The following is a 16,884-nucleotide window of genomic DNA, read 5'->3' on the forward strand; positions in this document are numbered from 1 at the left end:
TTATTTTTAAGAGAAAGAAATTAGGAAATGAACTAAACTGATTAGAGCTGAACTGAACAGAAATTAAGCCGAAGAGAACTGGCCCTGTGTGAGGAAATCGACATAATTGATTTTGAATATTTATCATTGGATAAATTTTAAGTTTTCAAAGTAATAATGCTAAAGTCTTGATGTTCCCCAAATCGAGGAGAGCATTACCACATACTTGTATATTGCTTTCTCCTTAGTCATCCAAGACTATGGGCTAATTATATTTTGTGTTTGTGGGGGCATTTTGACTTTAGGGTGAACTATCATATGATGTGTGGATGATATCATAGATGATGTAAAAATGTAAATCCAGTTGAAACCATGGAAATTTTTTATGGAGAAAAAATTGAAGTCAATGGCTGAGTATGTAGTCATTAGACTACTCCACGAACTGGCGAAAGTAAATTGTACGTCTTGACGTTCTGTATATTATTCATCATGCATGCATTGGTCAACTCTGATTGATATATGCCTTACTACCTAAAATAAAATTATTACAGTAATTGAAAAATAAAAGAGAAGAGTTGTATTTGTGAATTGTGACAACATGAGATACTTGAATTTATTTTATCTTAGTGTACTTGAATTTATTAGACATGATCTTACCTAAACCTTTTAGTAATTGTGAATTCTTATCTTCCAAGCCGTACCCGTTTGGTATGAGTTAGCGGTGATAAGCTATTGCTTGACTCGCTACTCCGGGTTGAAAAAAGGGGTGAGCTTAAGCAAGCCAAAACCACAATTTTTTTTAGAGCACAGAAAAAACAATTTAAAACAACATTTGTTGCACTTTTTGTTCATATGAAATTTAATTAATCAACAAATCACAAATTCAAATTTTCTCAAATCTCCCGCGAGTTCTCTAAAATTCAATAGAAGCTAAACTTCAATGTTAGACCTAGTAATTTTAAACTTAAGTAGGTATGTGTATATGTTGTGGAGTATTCAAAAGTATTTTATAAAAGTGGGTATGCATGAGGCGAAGCAGTGTAGGTGGGGCAAAACAAATTTAGAGTGGGTTCAACATAAAATTCATTCGCCCTAAAGAGCCTATTCTATACACCCGAGTTTACTATACACCCCGAGTTATTTGCTCATTAATATTTGCTCATTTAATGAGCAAAAACCCCCAAATGTACGATACACCCGAGTGTATATAAGAAATTATACCGCCCCATCATGACAAGTAACTTTTCATCGCCATTCAATCCCTATGTTACCTCACCACCTGTCAAATCAGGAGCCATTTTCACCCCATCGAGAAGATGAGTAGTGGCTTCTTTTTTTCTTATGAAACCATGGTTAGGGCTGTTCATCGACTCAAGACCAGACCGGACCGAAGATCGGTAGAATTTTTAGAATCGAAGATCGGACCGATTAAGTTAGGACCGAACTCGGACCGGACCGCTTTGGACTGATTTAAGAATTTTTTTTTAAGAGAATACTAAATTTTTAAAAAAGTTAAGGAAAACACAAAAAAAGTATTGGAAAACTATATTGTAACGTAATTTTTACGTCTTTTTTGTATGTTTTATGCAAAAAAAACTTATAAAATTAAAGTTTTTTAAGCTTATTAAGGATAATTTTAACCATTATTTAAGGTTTCATACATATTTTTAATAAAAAAAATCAGTCCAATCCAAAATCGGTTTTTATAGGATTTTGGATCGGATCGGACCCAAAGACTGGATAAATAAATTCGGTCCTATCCGGACCATTTTTTCGGTCCGGACCGATTTATGAACACCCTTAACCATGGTTAATTTGTTAGCTCCCATATGAAGCCCACAATAAAAGGCTTTTAAACCTGAAAAGGCCCAATTTATTGACCCACAAAACGCAAATCCTGGCCCAATTCAACGTGGTCAATACTCAATGCGTTAACAAACAAAATGCGTCAACAAAGTCTTTCATTGCGAAGTTTCTGGGTTATGATTAACGCAAACCCAAATTAAACCAAAATTCTGTAGTTCTTGCATTCAATTTCTTCTTCTTTGCTAAGACAAGACAGTTTCCTTTCTCAACTATCTTCAGATACAAATTAGAAGTTTTCCAAATCTGGGGTTTTGCTCAATTTCATAAGTTTTCGTGGGTCATCATCAATGTCTTCTCCTCAAGAGTACACCCTTTTTCTCTTTCTTCACTTTAATTCGTCATTTTATTTTATATTGAATTGTGTTTTTGATTTATGGGGGTGTTTTTTGATTGATTTTGATTTCTGGGTTATCTTGATTTGGGCTAGAATGTTTAATTTGAGTAGAATTTGTGTTGAAATGTTGAATTTGGGCATTGATGTTATATTAAATGTGGCTGAATCACTTTCTACTGAGAATTCTTAGGTGTTCCCTTTGTTCGGATTTAGTTGTCGCATTACTAGTTCATGTATCGTGATTAACGATTAATGTGACTATTAATTCCGGACTAGATATGTTATTATGAATTATGATTCCAAGATACTGAAAGAAATAAGTTAAATCGGAAATTAGGTGGTATTGAAGTGAATTCTATGGTTGTGAATTTGTGATCAGTTGTACCTTCTTTTCTTGATTAAATTCTTTGCGGAAGATTTCTGGAAATGTTTAAGTTACTGAGCTTACTGGTGCTGCCAATATCGTAGTATGAGCATCAAGATTGCCTCAGCTCGTGTTGTTCGTCTATGATACTTTATTTGGATGATCTTTAATCAAACAAGATGAAATAGTAAATTTCACTTGTGCATTAGTTTGGTTCATCGGAGAATTTTAGTTCTTCCTCCTTAGAAAAAGATGCCATTCTAGTTACTCTAGACCGTTATAAATAGAATCAACCTTTTAATTAAAATGTTTGTTTATGATCGTGCTCTCCATGATACGCTTACCTTCCAACTTAGTGTAAAGCTTTGATGTGACTTAATCAAATGCAAGTTGAAGATATTTATAAAGATTTATACACTTTTTAAGGTTCGACCTACTGTATAAGTTTTCTTGAAGGTGTACAAAAAAGTCTTTTAATGTAAATCTTGTTGCATTGCTGAGCCTAGTAGATGGAGCATTAGTCTGGCATTAGTCTGGTTTTGTCTACAATAAAAAACTAAAGGTTGTTTAAGAACTTATACTTACTATGCTGAGCCTAGTAAAGGCTGTTTAAGAACTTTTTTTTTTTTTTTTTTTTCCAAGAGACCCTTATCAATTCAATTTTATGTCCTCGAAATACATAATTTTTTATTTATTATATACTACGTAGTGGTTTGAGACAAAGTCAGAAAGTGGTATGTGGTTATTGAACACTCTGTACAGTTGTACCACTTCTATGACATTTGATCCTTTATCTAAAGGTTTTCTGGCTAAAGTTTGAAGGGTCAAGTAGAAATTTTAGGAGTATTCTATCTTTTATCTTCTTGAATTTTCTCTTGATGTGATTTTCGTAAGCTATATCATATTGTCATGAGTACATGACATGATTTGAGTAATTCACATCTGATAATTGTCAATTACTCAATTTGTCATACTTAAAGGTTAATCTATTGGGATTGGTCAAATAAGACTCCTAATGGCTTGTTGGTTCATACAGTAAGTATTTTCATTATAAAGAATTTTACTGTTAATACTCAAGGCTTTCAACAATTAGGAACATGAACAAAATCTACCAGGAACATTGTAGGAAAAATTTATTCGAATACTTGAGTTTTGCAGAGTCTTGGCAGTAACTGACTAACAGTGGAGTGTGTTCAACATTGGCAGTCACACTCAAAAGTAATGGTGGTTGCTGTGATAGTCTTTATGTAAAACTGAAAGTAGTAGTCCCTGTCTTTTTTTTTTTTTCTTCCTATGTATGGTTCGTCCCCCTCCCCTACCCTACCCCCAAAGTTAGCTTTGCACAACTTTTTCTTAAAGATTACAAGTATTTTGTTTAACACTTCTGAGTACAATGATTTCTTTAAGCTTAATTTCTCCATGTAAAGTTGAATTAACCAGATTTACTAACTTTTGCTTCAGAAGGCTTACTGAGCTGTTTGTTTGAACATAAGATTGCTTTGTGGTTATGTACAAATCTTTGCATGTATATATATTTGCAGAGCCTATCTTTTTTTCTTATAGTTGTAGACTTACTCCTAGGCTCCTAGCTAGCATTTAGTTTTGCCATCATTCTGCCGTTTGACAAGTTTATAGCCTGTTATAATTATATTTGTCCTCTAAACGTAATTCTATAATGCTCATTTCAGGTGGTATAATTCACTCCCTCCAATAACCAAGGGTTACGGGACCCTCTGTCTTTTGTTTACCACAGCATATCAACTGGGTGCTCTCAATCCTGGCTATATTGCATTGCTGTATGGAAGGGTTTTCAAGAATTTTGAGGTATATTTCACATCTTGTCAGTTGCACCCTGCGTTTATTAATAGCATGTGAATCTTTATTGATCACTAACATAGGACTCCCTTCGTTTCATATTGTTTTTCTCACTTAGAATCTTTTTGTGAGACAAGATTGGTCAAAGACGTAAGAATAATATGAAGCGGAGGGTTTACCAGCTATTCAATTCTGCATCGTGTTTCATAAGTACTGAAAATTGCCTTGTCACCCCACAAATTGTTGCTCCTGACTTATCTTATCTCTTTTGAATTTTAACCCCAACTTTAAAATTTTACAAACGTTTACAAGAAGTTGTGGCACCTGTGGAAGGGGTTGAAGGTTTTGAGACTACATTTGGGATTTTGTATCTAAATGGGGATGGGAGGGACTTGGTAGGGTGGTCCTAGTTTCAGATGGCTGAAAGGGGGTTGTAGGTGTGGACATTTTTAGATAATTGATAAGTGGGTCTCCAGCTACCATCAAGGTAGAGGAGCGCATATGGAAGAATGATATTGGAGATTGATGGAGCAGGTTGGGGGGGAGGGGGTGGAAATGGAGAATTTTATTAGATCTAAATTGTTGTTTGGGGAGTTTAAATACTATTTACTTCTGGTTAGCTTGTTACCAAGGCAAGTTTGATCTCTAGCATGTTGACATTATGTCAAGGTCAAATTTAAAGACAGCTTTCCTCGAGTTCCTTTATTTTGTCATACATCCAGTATTTTACTTCTCTTAACCTTGCCTTTTGTCTCTATTTTCTCTAATGTAATATACTTACTCTTAAGCATACTGGCTGTGATCAGCAGAAGATTTAATTTCTATACAGTCATTGGCACCTTATTGCTTCATTTTTTTGTTGGTCATACCTGATTGTTAGCTATTGGCTATTGCTTCTTTAACGATCATACACTGTAACCAGGTGTGGCGGCTCTTTACAAACTTCTTTTTCCTTGGTGGGTTTTCTATCAACTTTGGAATTCGCTTGCTAATGATGTAAGTAGAAAGGCTAGTTATAAATTGAAGCAAAGTTACTGTATATTCAACTCACCCCCCCCCCCCCCCCCCATTTGGACCTTGTTTTGGGCTGGGGTTTTTTGTTAGTGATTAAATGTTACCACAAAGCATGGAAAAGGGAAACTCTGTTCAGTGCTAGTTTTGATTTTATAAGCAACTTGTCTGATCTGTTTGTTTGTTTCTTTTTTCTTTTTTTTTTTTCAATCATTGAGAAATTAATAGCAACTTAGCAAGACAATAACAGAGGAAACAATGTCCTGTAACTTATTTTCCTCTGCTATTAATTAAGATTTCATATTCACTTGCCTTTAACAGTTAAAAAAGGCTTGGTTTTTGATTTTTTAATATTGTGTAACAGAGCAAGATATGGAGTTCAATTGGAGCAGGGACCATTTCAGAGGCGTACAGCAGACTTCTTGTGGATGATGATATTTGGAGCTTTAAGTTTGTTGGTAAAAGAATACTTGCATGTTTCATTTTTCTGCTATATTGGAATTTTCTTGTTTTCATTAATAAGTTGGTTTGTACTAATGATTTAATGTGATAAATTACTCCATATTTCATTAAAAAGTTGGTTTGTACTAATGATTTAATGTGATAAATTACTCCATATTTCATAGTGTTTCAGGGATTTCCTTTCATGTGATAAATAGAAAGCTGAGTTGCTGAAGTTGTTGCATAACACCCCAAAAATAAAAATTAAATAAATAAATAAATAAATTGAGGTTTTTAGGCAGTGCAATGGTTAACCAACTAGTAGATAGTATTCTGGAACCATGTGTTTGGGTTCTGGACTTCTGGTACATGAAATTAACAACCTGAAGCCTCAAAATTATTAGCATCACTAATAATCTAGTTTGATTTTTATTTTTATTTTTTAATTTTTATAATGCAATACTTTGCATACAAGGGGGAAAGCTTGAATGTGTTATTATATGGCTAATGGATTTGTCATATTATTGATCATTAATTGAGCTAGCTGATTTCTCTCTTTACCTCATAAGAAGCATTCCTTGCAACAATTTTCTTGAACTGTTGTTATTTTGATAATGGCAGATGTAACTGTTGTATGATTGATAAAGAATTCGGTGTAGCCATACCCACATTAGATAGCATTCTTGCAATAAATTTGACGATATGAATCATTGTTGACTCTGACCTTCCAGCTATTCTTTTCAGTACCCTTTCTTAATGCTATTACATGTATAGTTATAAGCCGAGAACTAATTTGGCGATAAATGTTTGGCCTTTTTTGTTGTCTGTTTGTTTTGAGCAATTAGTTATTTTACCTTCACTTTTAGTGTATTTTCATTCTGTTACCTTAAGTTTGAAGATCTCATTCTACCATTTGACTTTTCCCACATCTGTTGTTTATCCTCTTATGCTTAACAGCTATTAAGTCTAGTTAATTATCAGTCCATTTAAAATTTTTCAATGCTAATATAAGTATTGAGATGATGCTTTGTATTCTTTGGGGAGCCATTGATGCTGTTTTTGTCTTTGTGCTAATAGCAAGTCTTAATTTGAACTATTAGTTACTAGTTAGCACTTTGCAGAACTTAATATTTTTGTTGGGAGTAGACAATAATGTTCAAAAATCAATGTATTGGGATGATAAGTACTCTCTTTTATAATAACTAGGGGAGCCTGCGACATAATCGATGTTTATGGTCGAGTTGTAATAGCTTTGTCATGACACCCAAAACCTATTGGTTATGCTTTTAAACACATATACTAAGAAATAAATTGTTGACAATTATATCTTTGGGTAGGTACGGAAATGTAACATTTGAAAATATATAGATAAATGTGATGAATGTTGTATAGTTTTGCAACATTCTAAACTTTAGTTAATCTACTTTAAAATAACGCCCATATAAAGCAACAACTTTTTATTTTCCATTAACTAATGTTGTCATGGAATTAAACTATAACCTCAAACTTTATTATTCCATCCTCCATTTAATTTGTAATTGATTAATGGGTCTTAGGTAAAATTACAAAATTACACATGGTGGTATAAAGGTAAACAAACATTTTAAGGGGTATAATGGTCCATGCACTATTCATAAGAGTAATCTTCTACTTTTTATAAGGTAGGGATATATTTACCAACAAATCTGGCAACCTTGTTTCTCAGTATTATTTTTTTTACACCTGCTTGCTGGTTAATTCGTCTTTTTTGCTTATGTGTTGTGGTTGCTAATTGTGTTCCTTTTGAGGTCTTATAGTTTCATGTCAGCCTTCATTTTCACTGATTATCCCTATTTTTCATCTCTACGATTTCCAGGCACTATATGCAATCCCCTTCTTTGAATTACCCTTTGGTGGAATATCACTTGTCTTCATGCTTCTTTATGTATGGAGTAGAGAATTTCCGACTGCCAATATCAACTTATACGGCCTTGTCACGCTAAAGGCAAGTTGAAAATTTACTGGTCTTGCATCTTTATTATTTTTTTCTTCACTGCTTCTCAGGTGTGCAAGTAAAATATTTGCATGTATTGATATTTGTTTTGCCCCGCAGGCATTTTACTTGCCTTGGGCGATGCTGGCATTAGATGTTATTTTTGGTTCCCCTATCTTGCCAGACCTTCTTGGAATTGTTGCTGGACATCTGTATTACTTCTTGACTGTACTTCATCGTCTTGCTGGTGGAAAGATGATTCTGAAGACTCCTGCATGGGTGTATCCTTTCTGTAAAAATTTTCATTTTGCATTCAGCTGAAATTTAGTTTGGCTAGTAAGCTATGAAGGAGCAACTAGTCACTCTTGTTTTTTCTTGCTTTGCATCCTGTTTGTGTAAATAATTAGGTGGTTGATAACTTAGTGGTCTTAAGAGCGAATCTTTTGAGAATATCCTTCTGCATAGATCTGTCTCCTTTGCTGATTTTTGCATGAATTGCATCTAATTTCTCCAAGAAGACTTTCTAGCCTCTTAAGATTTCTTATATACTACTCCGTAGTATACTACAGAATAATTGATACCATACTGAGGCTTTTTAATGTTGCAGCCGTATAAGCATGCTCTGTAACTATTACTCATGCTTTTACACCAGTGTTTGCTTTGCTGGTTGTACCAGTTACATGATTATTGTTTTATTCTTTTATGCTAGCACTTTTGTGAGACAGGCTCATCGTGTCTCATAGCGGTACCTGTAGATTTAGAGATTGATAGTACCACCCATTGCTGAAATAGGTGACTTGTGTTTTGTGTAACATTTAGGTTTTCTTGGCTACTAGTATAAATAGTTCAGGATTAACTTTTTTACATTATTTGGTTTATTTTTATGCAGTTTTTAGTGATGGATATTACATCTCTTGCGTTATCATTGGTTTTATGGTGAGATGGTCTCAATATGATGGAAGACCTACTTTATTCACTTAATTCTTAAAGGAAATTTCCTTAACTGCCTTTTGTTACAGACGTAAGATAGTTGCAAGATGGAGAATTGGAGCTCCAGCACCCACCCGTCCAGTTCCAGGTGCTGGCAGCCGTGCTGCCCCAGCTCAGCCAGAGAGAGATACAGGTGTTTTCAGAGGGAGAGCTTATCGTCTCAGTGACTGAAACACGGGCCTGCAGGTATAATACAATACAAAATGATACCATTCGAACTTTTCCTTAGACGAGCAACAACGATTTCATTCGAAGTTTTTGGCGAATCTAAAGCAAAATTGTTAATGTATCACTTTAACATTCCTCAGAGGGAAATGAACATCATACATCAACTGCCTTAATTTTTAGGAAAATGAACATAATCTAGTTCAGTTGATCCAGCTAGATGGTTGATGGATGGTTTGAAACTTCTTTTGAAATTGTAGTGGAAAATGAAAAGTCAGATGTTCCTGCTCCTTTTGTGGTTATTATTTGTCATGCAATTATGATTAGCTTATCAACTAGTATTCCTATACTTTAATGCTCTTAATCATATAATTATACTAGGTCGTGCTTATTCATTCGAGCGAACCGATTATGTTTCAGGTAATTCGGGCGCTAGTTATTCTCTGAAAAAGTGTTGAAACTTGGTTGATTTCAGGCTGAGATGATGATTGAAGCAGCAGTGACTTTAAACATAGTAAGGTTTTGACGAGAGGTAGCAGAAAAATAAATAATGTAGTAAATAGATAATAAAAAATAACAAAGACCCAATTACCTTAGGCTTGGGCAAAATCATTTTCTTGACTTTAATATCAAAATAAACTCTACTAAACGGCAAAAAAATGAACCATTAAACTACCCATATAAAGTTAAAATGAAGCTGGATCATAGATGCCTAATTTGGGTTCATTCCCTTCGTTTAGGAAAAAACATGACCTTTACTCTTCTTAGCTTCCCTCAAAGTTTTCTAATCCGCATGTTAACGAGTGCAAAGGTAAACCTAAATAGTTTTATCAAAATAATCATTTTTCACCAATAAAACAAAATTGTTGAAATAAGTTTGGCAAAAGTTGACTTTTCAAAAATTAGGTACTTTATCTGTATTCTAGTAAGTGAAACATTTTGACCAAGGGAAACGTTTCACTTAAACAAAACGGAGGGAGACACGTAGTTTACTAGATAACTACTCCTTAAATGAAATTATTAAGGACAATAGGATATCATCGTTTATGTCACCTTTAAAAATCCATTTAAATAAACTTATCATAATAAATAATACTCGTACATATGATATGCAATATGAGTATTAAAATAATAATTAAAGCTAAGCTTGATTTAGCTGCAAGCTAGGATTGTACTTTTGAATTTTGAAGTTGATAAGATAGTTTATTTATCTTTGCTAGGGACACTTAGAAGATACAAATCCTTTTAACATTAAAAGCTTTCCCTTAATCCTTAAAAGTGTGTAATCGTTGACATGAGTCATGTTTACCCTTTTTAAAATCTGATTTGATAGAGTATTTCTCCTTAGGCAAAGGTCATCTAAATAACTTAAATTGTCATTTCTCAACAAAAACCGAAAATGTTGAAATAAATTTGGCAACTATACTTTTCAATTCATGGACAGCGTAGTTTTTGATATAGCTTGAAAAAATCTTGAATACTTATGTAAGAATTGTCAAAGCCGCCTAATCATGTGGTTGAAAATTCACACCCAAGTATAGTTTGAGCACCAAAACTTGCTGTTACAAAATTATAAATGCTTCGTACTATTGATAGATTATTACTCCCAATTAAAGCATTTGTTTGATCTCAAAACATTATCAAACAATAATGGCTTCTCTTAAGATTTTGATCGTCTCCTACATTACTTTACTTTCTCTTTATCAATTCGAGTTTTCGAATGCTGTTAAGGGTGGCTATTGGTCTCCTGATGATGGTCTCGAAGCCTCAGCCATCGATACCACTCTTTTCACCCATCTCTTTTGCGCCTTTGCCAACCTTAACTTACAAACATACCAACTCACAATTACTTCAGGATGCCAAACCTTCCCTCAAATCGTCCGACAAAAGAACTCGGGGATCAAAACCATCTTGTCCATCGGTGGAGGGAGCGCAAAATCCTCTGATTACAACAACATGGCTAGCCAACCTAGTTCTCGAAAAGCCTTTATCGACTCCTCGATAAGCCTTGCTACGAGTAATGGTTACAACGGTCTAGACTTAGATTGGGAGCAACAGTCTAAGAAAGAAGAGATGGACAACATGGCAACCCTCTTAACCGAATGGAGAGCCGCAATTAAGGCTCAAGCTCCGAACTTGATCCTGACTGCGGCCCTTCGTTTCACACCTATTGCTAATTCAGTAGCTACATTCCCTGCCAAAGCTATTGCCGATAACCTAGACTGGGTGAATGTCATGGCTTACGACTTTTATGCACCCGGTTATGGTCCGCCGCCATATTTTACTCATCCTCATGCGGCCCTCTATGATCCAAGCGGCGCCAAAGTGAGCGGAAGTGATGGGATTAATGCTTGGATCAAGGCGGGTGTGCCGGCTAAGAAACTCGTGTTGGGTGTCCCCTTTTACGGTCACGCATGGACTCTGGCTAACTCGAATAACAATGGTATATTGGCACCAGCAACTACTAATGAAAACACTTTGGTTCCGGAGGGTACACCTAAGTTTACGGAAATCAAGCAGTTTATTAGTCAAAATGGTGCAAAGGTTGTGTATAATTCTTCTTATGTTTTTAATTATTGTTACTCCGGGACGACTTGGATTGCTTACGATGATACAGTGGCCATTGCTACTAAGGTTGCTTATGCCAAGAATACCGCCTCGTTGCTTGGATATTTCGCTTGGAAAATTAACCAAGACTCTAATTGGGTTCTTTCTACAAAAGGTATGTTCAAAGTTTCTAATTTTTGTTTGTTTTTTTTTTTTTTTTTTTACTTTGTTCATTTAAGTGTCAACTTAGCATAGCATGATTAATTGTTTAATAATTCGATTTATCTAAAGCAAATTAAGTCGAAGAGAACATGACTTTGATTTACTTATGCATAAATAAACATTGTATACATTTCAGAACCCACAACAAACATACACCTCAAATAATGTTGTTAGTTGATGCTTATTATTGACTAGAACTAAGGTTTTTTGTCAAAAAAAAAAAAAAAAAAAAAAAAAAAAAAAAAAAAAAAAAAAAAAAGAAAAGAGACTAGAACTAAGGAGGGCTAACTTCAAGTAAATTTGTTTGAATATTGCAGCTTCACAGACATGGGGATCATAGACGACGAGCGCCATTGTAAAAGAGAACAAGCATGCATTGCAGCACTGGAAAGAAGTTTAAATAAAATGTGCTCAATATTATGTGTTACTTTTATTTTTATTATTGTAATAAGTATTTAATAATATAAACAACATAAAGTTTTACAACATAAAAAGTTTTACGTTTACTTGAGTTGTATCCACTATACTCTACTCTTTACTTCTGACAAAAATTACGGAAGACTTATTACTTCATTCATGATTCATGGTTTCTTTAACGAAATTCCTCAACTGCCTTTTGTGACAACCGTAAGATGGTGGCATAACAAAAGAATTGGAGCTCCAGCACCCTTCCGTCCGGTTTGAGGTTAATTAGGGCGTTAATTATTCGCTTAAAATGTATTGAAGATTGATTGCCAACCAGATGCTTAAGATAGATGATGATTGAAGAAACACTCTGCATATTAGTTGAGGATAGAAAGTATGGTTAAAACTTAAAAGTAACTGTGTAGTAAGTCTAGAAGAAAAATTATTTTGACTCCTATTATTTTTGTTTTTTACTCACGTATAATTATTCGTATTTATGGTAAAACAAATACGGAGTATATAAGTATTAGTACCATAACAATCAAAATGTAGCAAATATAAAAAAAATACTCCGGCAAAAGCTAACGAACATCCCGGGACGTTGGATAAGCTAGCTAAAAGTAGAAAGATTAAATTATAATTAACATTAATTACACACGCGTAATTTTGTCATGCTTTCCCAAATTAATACCACTTTAGGTAATGTTTTAAATGCTTATCAGCAAGATCCTATATAAATTTAGATAAAGTATGCGATATTATGGAAGATTGTATAATGGGGTAACTAGGATTCTTTTGACTTGGTCATATAACCCAAGTTACCTTTGACTTGGACCATTATTTTCATGACTTTAATATCAAAGAAAACTCAATAATATCCACCAAAATGTAAAGTAGTCAGCCTAAGAAGTTATGAAGTTGGATCTGGATTAGTGAAGAAACAACCGACTTTGAATTAGATCAACGGTGAAGCATGGATGACTAATAATTTGGATTCTACTTCAATCCAACTTTTTGTTTATCAATTATTTTATATTAATTAAATTTAACACTATGATCTATCATCATTCTAGCTTAGTCACCTCTAAAAGTATATAAATCTATACAAGCTCAATCACATACAGAGGTTCTTTGGGAAAGAAAAATCATTAATGCATACATGTTTGGTTTATTTTAGTATTTTTTTTTTTTCAATGGTCGAATTTAATTTAGAAGGTTAAAAAGGAAAGTAAGAAAAAAAGGATATATGTAATTTTTGAGGAATTTTTTTTAATGAAAAACACGTATACAAAGATAACAAAGCCTTTTTTTTTTTAGTGTATAAATTTTCTTGTGTTTTTTAGCATATATAGCATATATAGAAAAGAAAGGCAATCTAAGTAGTTTTTTATCACACAATCGTTTCTCAACAGAAAACAAAAATGTTGAAATAATAAAGTTTGTCAAAATTGACTTTTCAAATCAAATCATTCATTCTTAGTCGTTTCTTAGATATAGTTAGATAGATCTTGAATACTTATGTAAGAATTGTCAAAGCCTTATCATATGGTCAAGATTTCACACCATATCACAAAGTTATAAATACTTTCTTACTATTGACCTCAAACCATCATCAAATAACAATGGCCTCTCTTAAGAGTTTGATCATTTCCTACATAACCTTACTATCTCTTTTCCATTTCGAGTTCTCGAATGCTAATGTTAAGGGTGGCTATTGGTCACCAGACAATGGTCTCGATGCCTCAGACATCGACTCAACTCTTTTCACCCACCTCTTTTGCGCATTTGCAAACCTTAGCTTAGATACATACCAACTCACAATTCCTTCAGAATGTGAATCCTTCCCTCAAACCATCCGACAAAAGAACTCGGCGGTAAGGGCAATCCTATCCATTGGTGGAGGAGACGCAAAATCATCCGATTTCAACAACATGGCTAGCCAACCAAGCTCTCGAAAAGCCTTCATCGACTCCTCGATAAGCCTTGCTATGGATAATAACTTCGACGGACTTGACTTAGATTGGGAGCAACAGACTAGTATCGATGAGATGAACAACATGGCAAAACTTCTAAATGAATGGAGGGCCGCAATAAAGGATCAAGCTCCGAACTTGATCCTGACCGCGGCCCTTCGTTTCACACCTATTATAAGTGAAGGAGTTTCTTTCCCTGTGTAGGCACAAAAATTTTATCAAGTGTCGTTACACATTGTTCGGGTCAAAGTCAAATTGTTGACTTGAATATATTGACTATATAATTAATATGGGTTATTTTAGCCCGTATTATTTATTTTAGTTAAACTCATTTAATTAATAATAAAGTCCAACAAAATGGATTTGATTTAATTTAAATGGGTCATTTATGAAAGGAGGTGGAAATAGATATGAGGCCCATTTAGTGGTCATCTTGAAACCCTAGCTTGGGAGAACTCTATAAATAGAACTCTCCTCCCTCATTTGACACACATGAAAAATCCAGAGAAACACCTCAAAACCTCTCTACTAAAAAATCCTCTCAAAACTTCTCTAAAAAACCAATCACAAGAACTAGAAGAAGAACAACAAGCACCGGACGTGCCGTTCCATTCTAGAAGACCAACCTTGATCGAGATCAAGCCTTTTCGGCCCTCTATCAAGGAATTCCAGTTTCGACTACAACAAATCGAGTCATCTAACGACGTAGCGTGGAAATCGAATAGTGGATCAAATTAGAGATTGTACTCAAATTTATTATATTAATAAAAAATTATATTTGTTGCATTTATTTTGACTATTTTGCAGACTCAAAATTTGTGTTTACAAATTTTTGGCACGCTCGGTGGGACTATTTCTACCGCTCATCTCCTTTTCCACGTCAAGTCTTCAACAATGGCTTCAAACAAAAGCACCGCTCAACCTTCCGCCAAGGATCTCTCGTTCGCTCAGCAAAGGGCTGCGGAGTTGGTTGCACTGTTCAAGGACGACGGCTTGCGCACTAGAGGAATGAAGAGGAGGGCCGAATTTCAGGAAGCTGCCGCGAGACTTCGAACTGCTATCGTCCCTACTAAGCCAAGCACGAGACCCCGTGGACGTTCCTCCTCAAATCTGTCACTTCCACCTAGCCTTTTCTGCACTTCTCATGAGATTCCGGTGTTCAGCTCATTCCCTCCTGCTGAAGGTGAACCTTCCGCCTCTACACACGACATAGAGAGGACTCCACTTGCCAGATCTGAGAAGTTGGTTATCCATACCAGCCCGCTTTTCGATGCCTTCGACGAAGGAGATCAAGGAAGCAGTTGTGCCTCATCTCCTTTTACCACTATATCGTCTTTATTTCCTTATAGGGTTGTTGACACGTACAAGGTTTTTTTTGATGTGGCTGCACTTGATATTTTTCTTTCAAGCTGCCTACGTACTTGCTAAATAAACAGGTTATCTTGCAAGATCAAGCCAACGTAGTTCAAAAATGGGCATTTTTTTTTTATGTGGCTGGACTCGAAGTTTTAATGTGTCTTCAAGCTGCCTACGTACCTGTAAAGCGGGAAGTCCACCTTACAAGATCAAGCCAACGTAGTTCATCAAGTCTCTTTTCCTTCTTCATTTTCCTGGGCGAGTAATGCTCCCAGCGATCTTTCTTGAGCCGAAATATACAAGATGAGTGGCTTCCCTTGAATTGGTGCCCCCAAAACTGGTGGAGTTGACAAGTATTTTTTGATACTGTCAAAAGCTTTCTGACACAAGTCGTCCCATTCGAACGGTGCTCCCTTCTTCATAAGATGGCTAAATGGATGACATCTTCCAGCCAGATTAGAAATGAAGCGCCGAATATATGCAAGTCAAGAAGCATAGGCGAAATAATGAGGCTCGCAAAAGAAGGAAAGATCGTGCTAGATTTAGATGAAACAGTAGGATCCAATCATACCACAGTTACCATGGATGCTTCACCATGTGAGCGGGATGCACAAATCATCCAGTTTGGAAGTTTGGATCCGTTCACGATTGACCTTCTGTTTGCGGATGTATCCACAAACGAAAAGAGGTCTATTGTGGGGTTTCGAACCAAGCATAAGATCTTCATCAGTGAACGCCAAAGATGCACTGCATGCTGCACATCGGTCAGGATGGTTCTCATAGATACCTTGTTCGATATTTTCCTTTGATGTGTAATGAGTGGGATTTTCTATAGCTCGTGCCATAGCGAATCGCATTTCTTCTGGTAGAGACAAAGCTTGGCGCCATCCCATACGAGGTGGGACTGTGTCTAACAACGCAAGAATCTTCGAGTCTCTTTCAGGATCTCCTGAATGTTCGAGATTTGTAGATGGTTGAATTTCCTCAACTCCATCTTTTACTTCCGCCATGTAACAAGACACTACATCAACAGAAGCTTCAATGAAGTAATTTCGAGGGAAGAATTTATCTAATGTGATTGGCATCCAGGGCTTTACTTCTTCACGAGGGACAGCGCGTCGCTTCCTCGTTCTTTTCATTTCCTCCGCTTTTCCAAGAGCTTTCCTTGTTTGCTGGTGCTTCTTAGAAGGTTGTGAAATGGATGTAGCTGGCTTCCTTACCTTCCTCCTGGTTACCAACGTCCACCCTTCCTCTTCCTCTTCATACGACAATGGAGTAGGATCTGAATGCAATGTTGGGCTGAACTTCATTACTTGTATGACAACGGGCTCCAAACTTCCAAACTGGATGATTTGTGCATGCCGCTCACATGGTGAAGCATCCATGGTAACTGTGGTATGATTGGATCCTACTGTTTCATCTAAATCTAGCACGATCTTTCCTT

The 16,884-nt window shown here is 35.4% G+C and overlaps 2 protein-coding genes and 1 pseudogene across 3 annotated transcripts; all 3 read left to right on the forward strand.

Moving 5' to 3' along the window:
• The first annotated feature begins 1,960 nt into the window (after nucleotides 1-1,960).
• Nucleotides 1,961-9,467, forward strand: LOC145611691 (derlin-1-like). Of its 2 annotated transcripts, XM_081667038.1 has the most exons (8): nucleotides 1,961-2,149; nucleotides 4,232-4,367; nucleotides 5,281-5,354; nucleotides 5,734-5,827; nucleotides 7,666-7,794; nucleotides 7,903-8,063; nucleotides 8,802-8,958; nucleotides 9,358-9,467. In XM_081667038.1, the coding sequence occupies exons 1-7, from the start codon at nucleotides 2,133-2,135 to the stop codon at nucleotides 8,941-8,943; spliced, it is 753 nt and encodes a 250-aa protein (XP_081523164.1). In that variant the 5' UTR covers nucleotides 1,961-2,132; the 3' UTR covers nucleotides 8,944-8,958; nucleotides 9,358-9,467. The 2 variants fall into 2 exon arrangements, with proteins under 2 accessions (XP_081523164.1, XP_081523163.1); XM_081667037.1 differs by lacking the exon at nucleotides 9,358-9,467 and having other exon boundaries at nucleotides 1,963-2,149; nucleotides 8,802-9,227.
• Nucleotides 9,468-10,520: 1,053 nt separating this feature from the next.
• LOC145611409 (class V chitinase-like) lies at nucleotides 10,521-12,283 on the forward strand. Its single transcript, XM_081666740.1, has 2 exons — nucleotides 10,521-11,659; nucleotides 12,024-12,283. Exons 1-2 carry the CDS (start codon nucleotides 10,588-10,590, stop codon nucleotides 12,044-12,046), a joined length of 1,095 nt encoding a protein of 364 aa, XP_081522866.1. The 5' UTR covers nucleotides 10,521-10,587; the 3' UTR covers nucleotides 12,047-12,283.
• A 1,450-nt stretch (nucleotides 12,284-13,733) lies between these two features.
• LOC145612688 (class V chitinase pseudogene) lies at nucleotides 13,734-14,288 on the forward strand (annotated as a pseudogene).
• Nucleotides 14,289-16,884: the final 2,596 nt, after the last annotated feature.

Source organism: Chenopodium album, chromosome 24 (genome assembly GCF_948465745.1).
Source record: "Chenopodium album chromosome 24, dcCheAlbu1.1, whole genome shotgun sequence".
Classification (NCBI taxonomy): domain Eukaryota; kingdom Viridiplantae; phylum Streptophyta; class Magnoliopsida; order Caryophyllales; family Amaranthaceae; genus Chenopodium; species Chenopodium album.

Bases quoted from the DNA above. Each gene is read 5' to 3' on its own strand.
- LOC145611691 (XM_081667038.1), top strand. The intron at 5,355-5,733 runs GTAAGTAGAAAG...ATTGTGTAACAG, and splicing joins GGAATTCGCTTGCTAATGAT to AGCAAGATATGGAGTTCAAT. The intron at 5,828-7,665 runs GTAAAAGAATAC...TACGATTTCCAG, and splicing joins TTGGAGCTTTAAGTTTGTTG to GCACTATATGCAATCCCCTT.
- LOC145611409 (XM_081666740.1), top strand. From the start codon at position 10,588: ATGGCTTCTCTTAAGATTTTGATCGTCTCCTACATTACTTTACTTTCT. The intron at 11,660-12,023 runs GTATGTTCAAAG...TGAATATTGCAG, and splicing joins TTGGGTTCTTTCTACAAAAG to CTTCACAGACATGGGGATCA.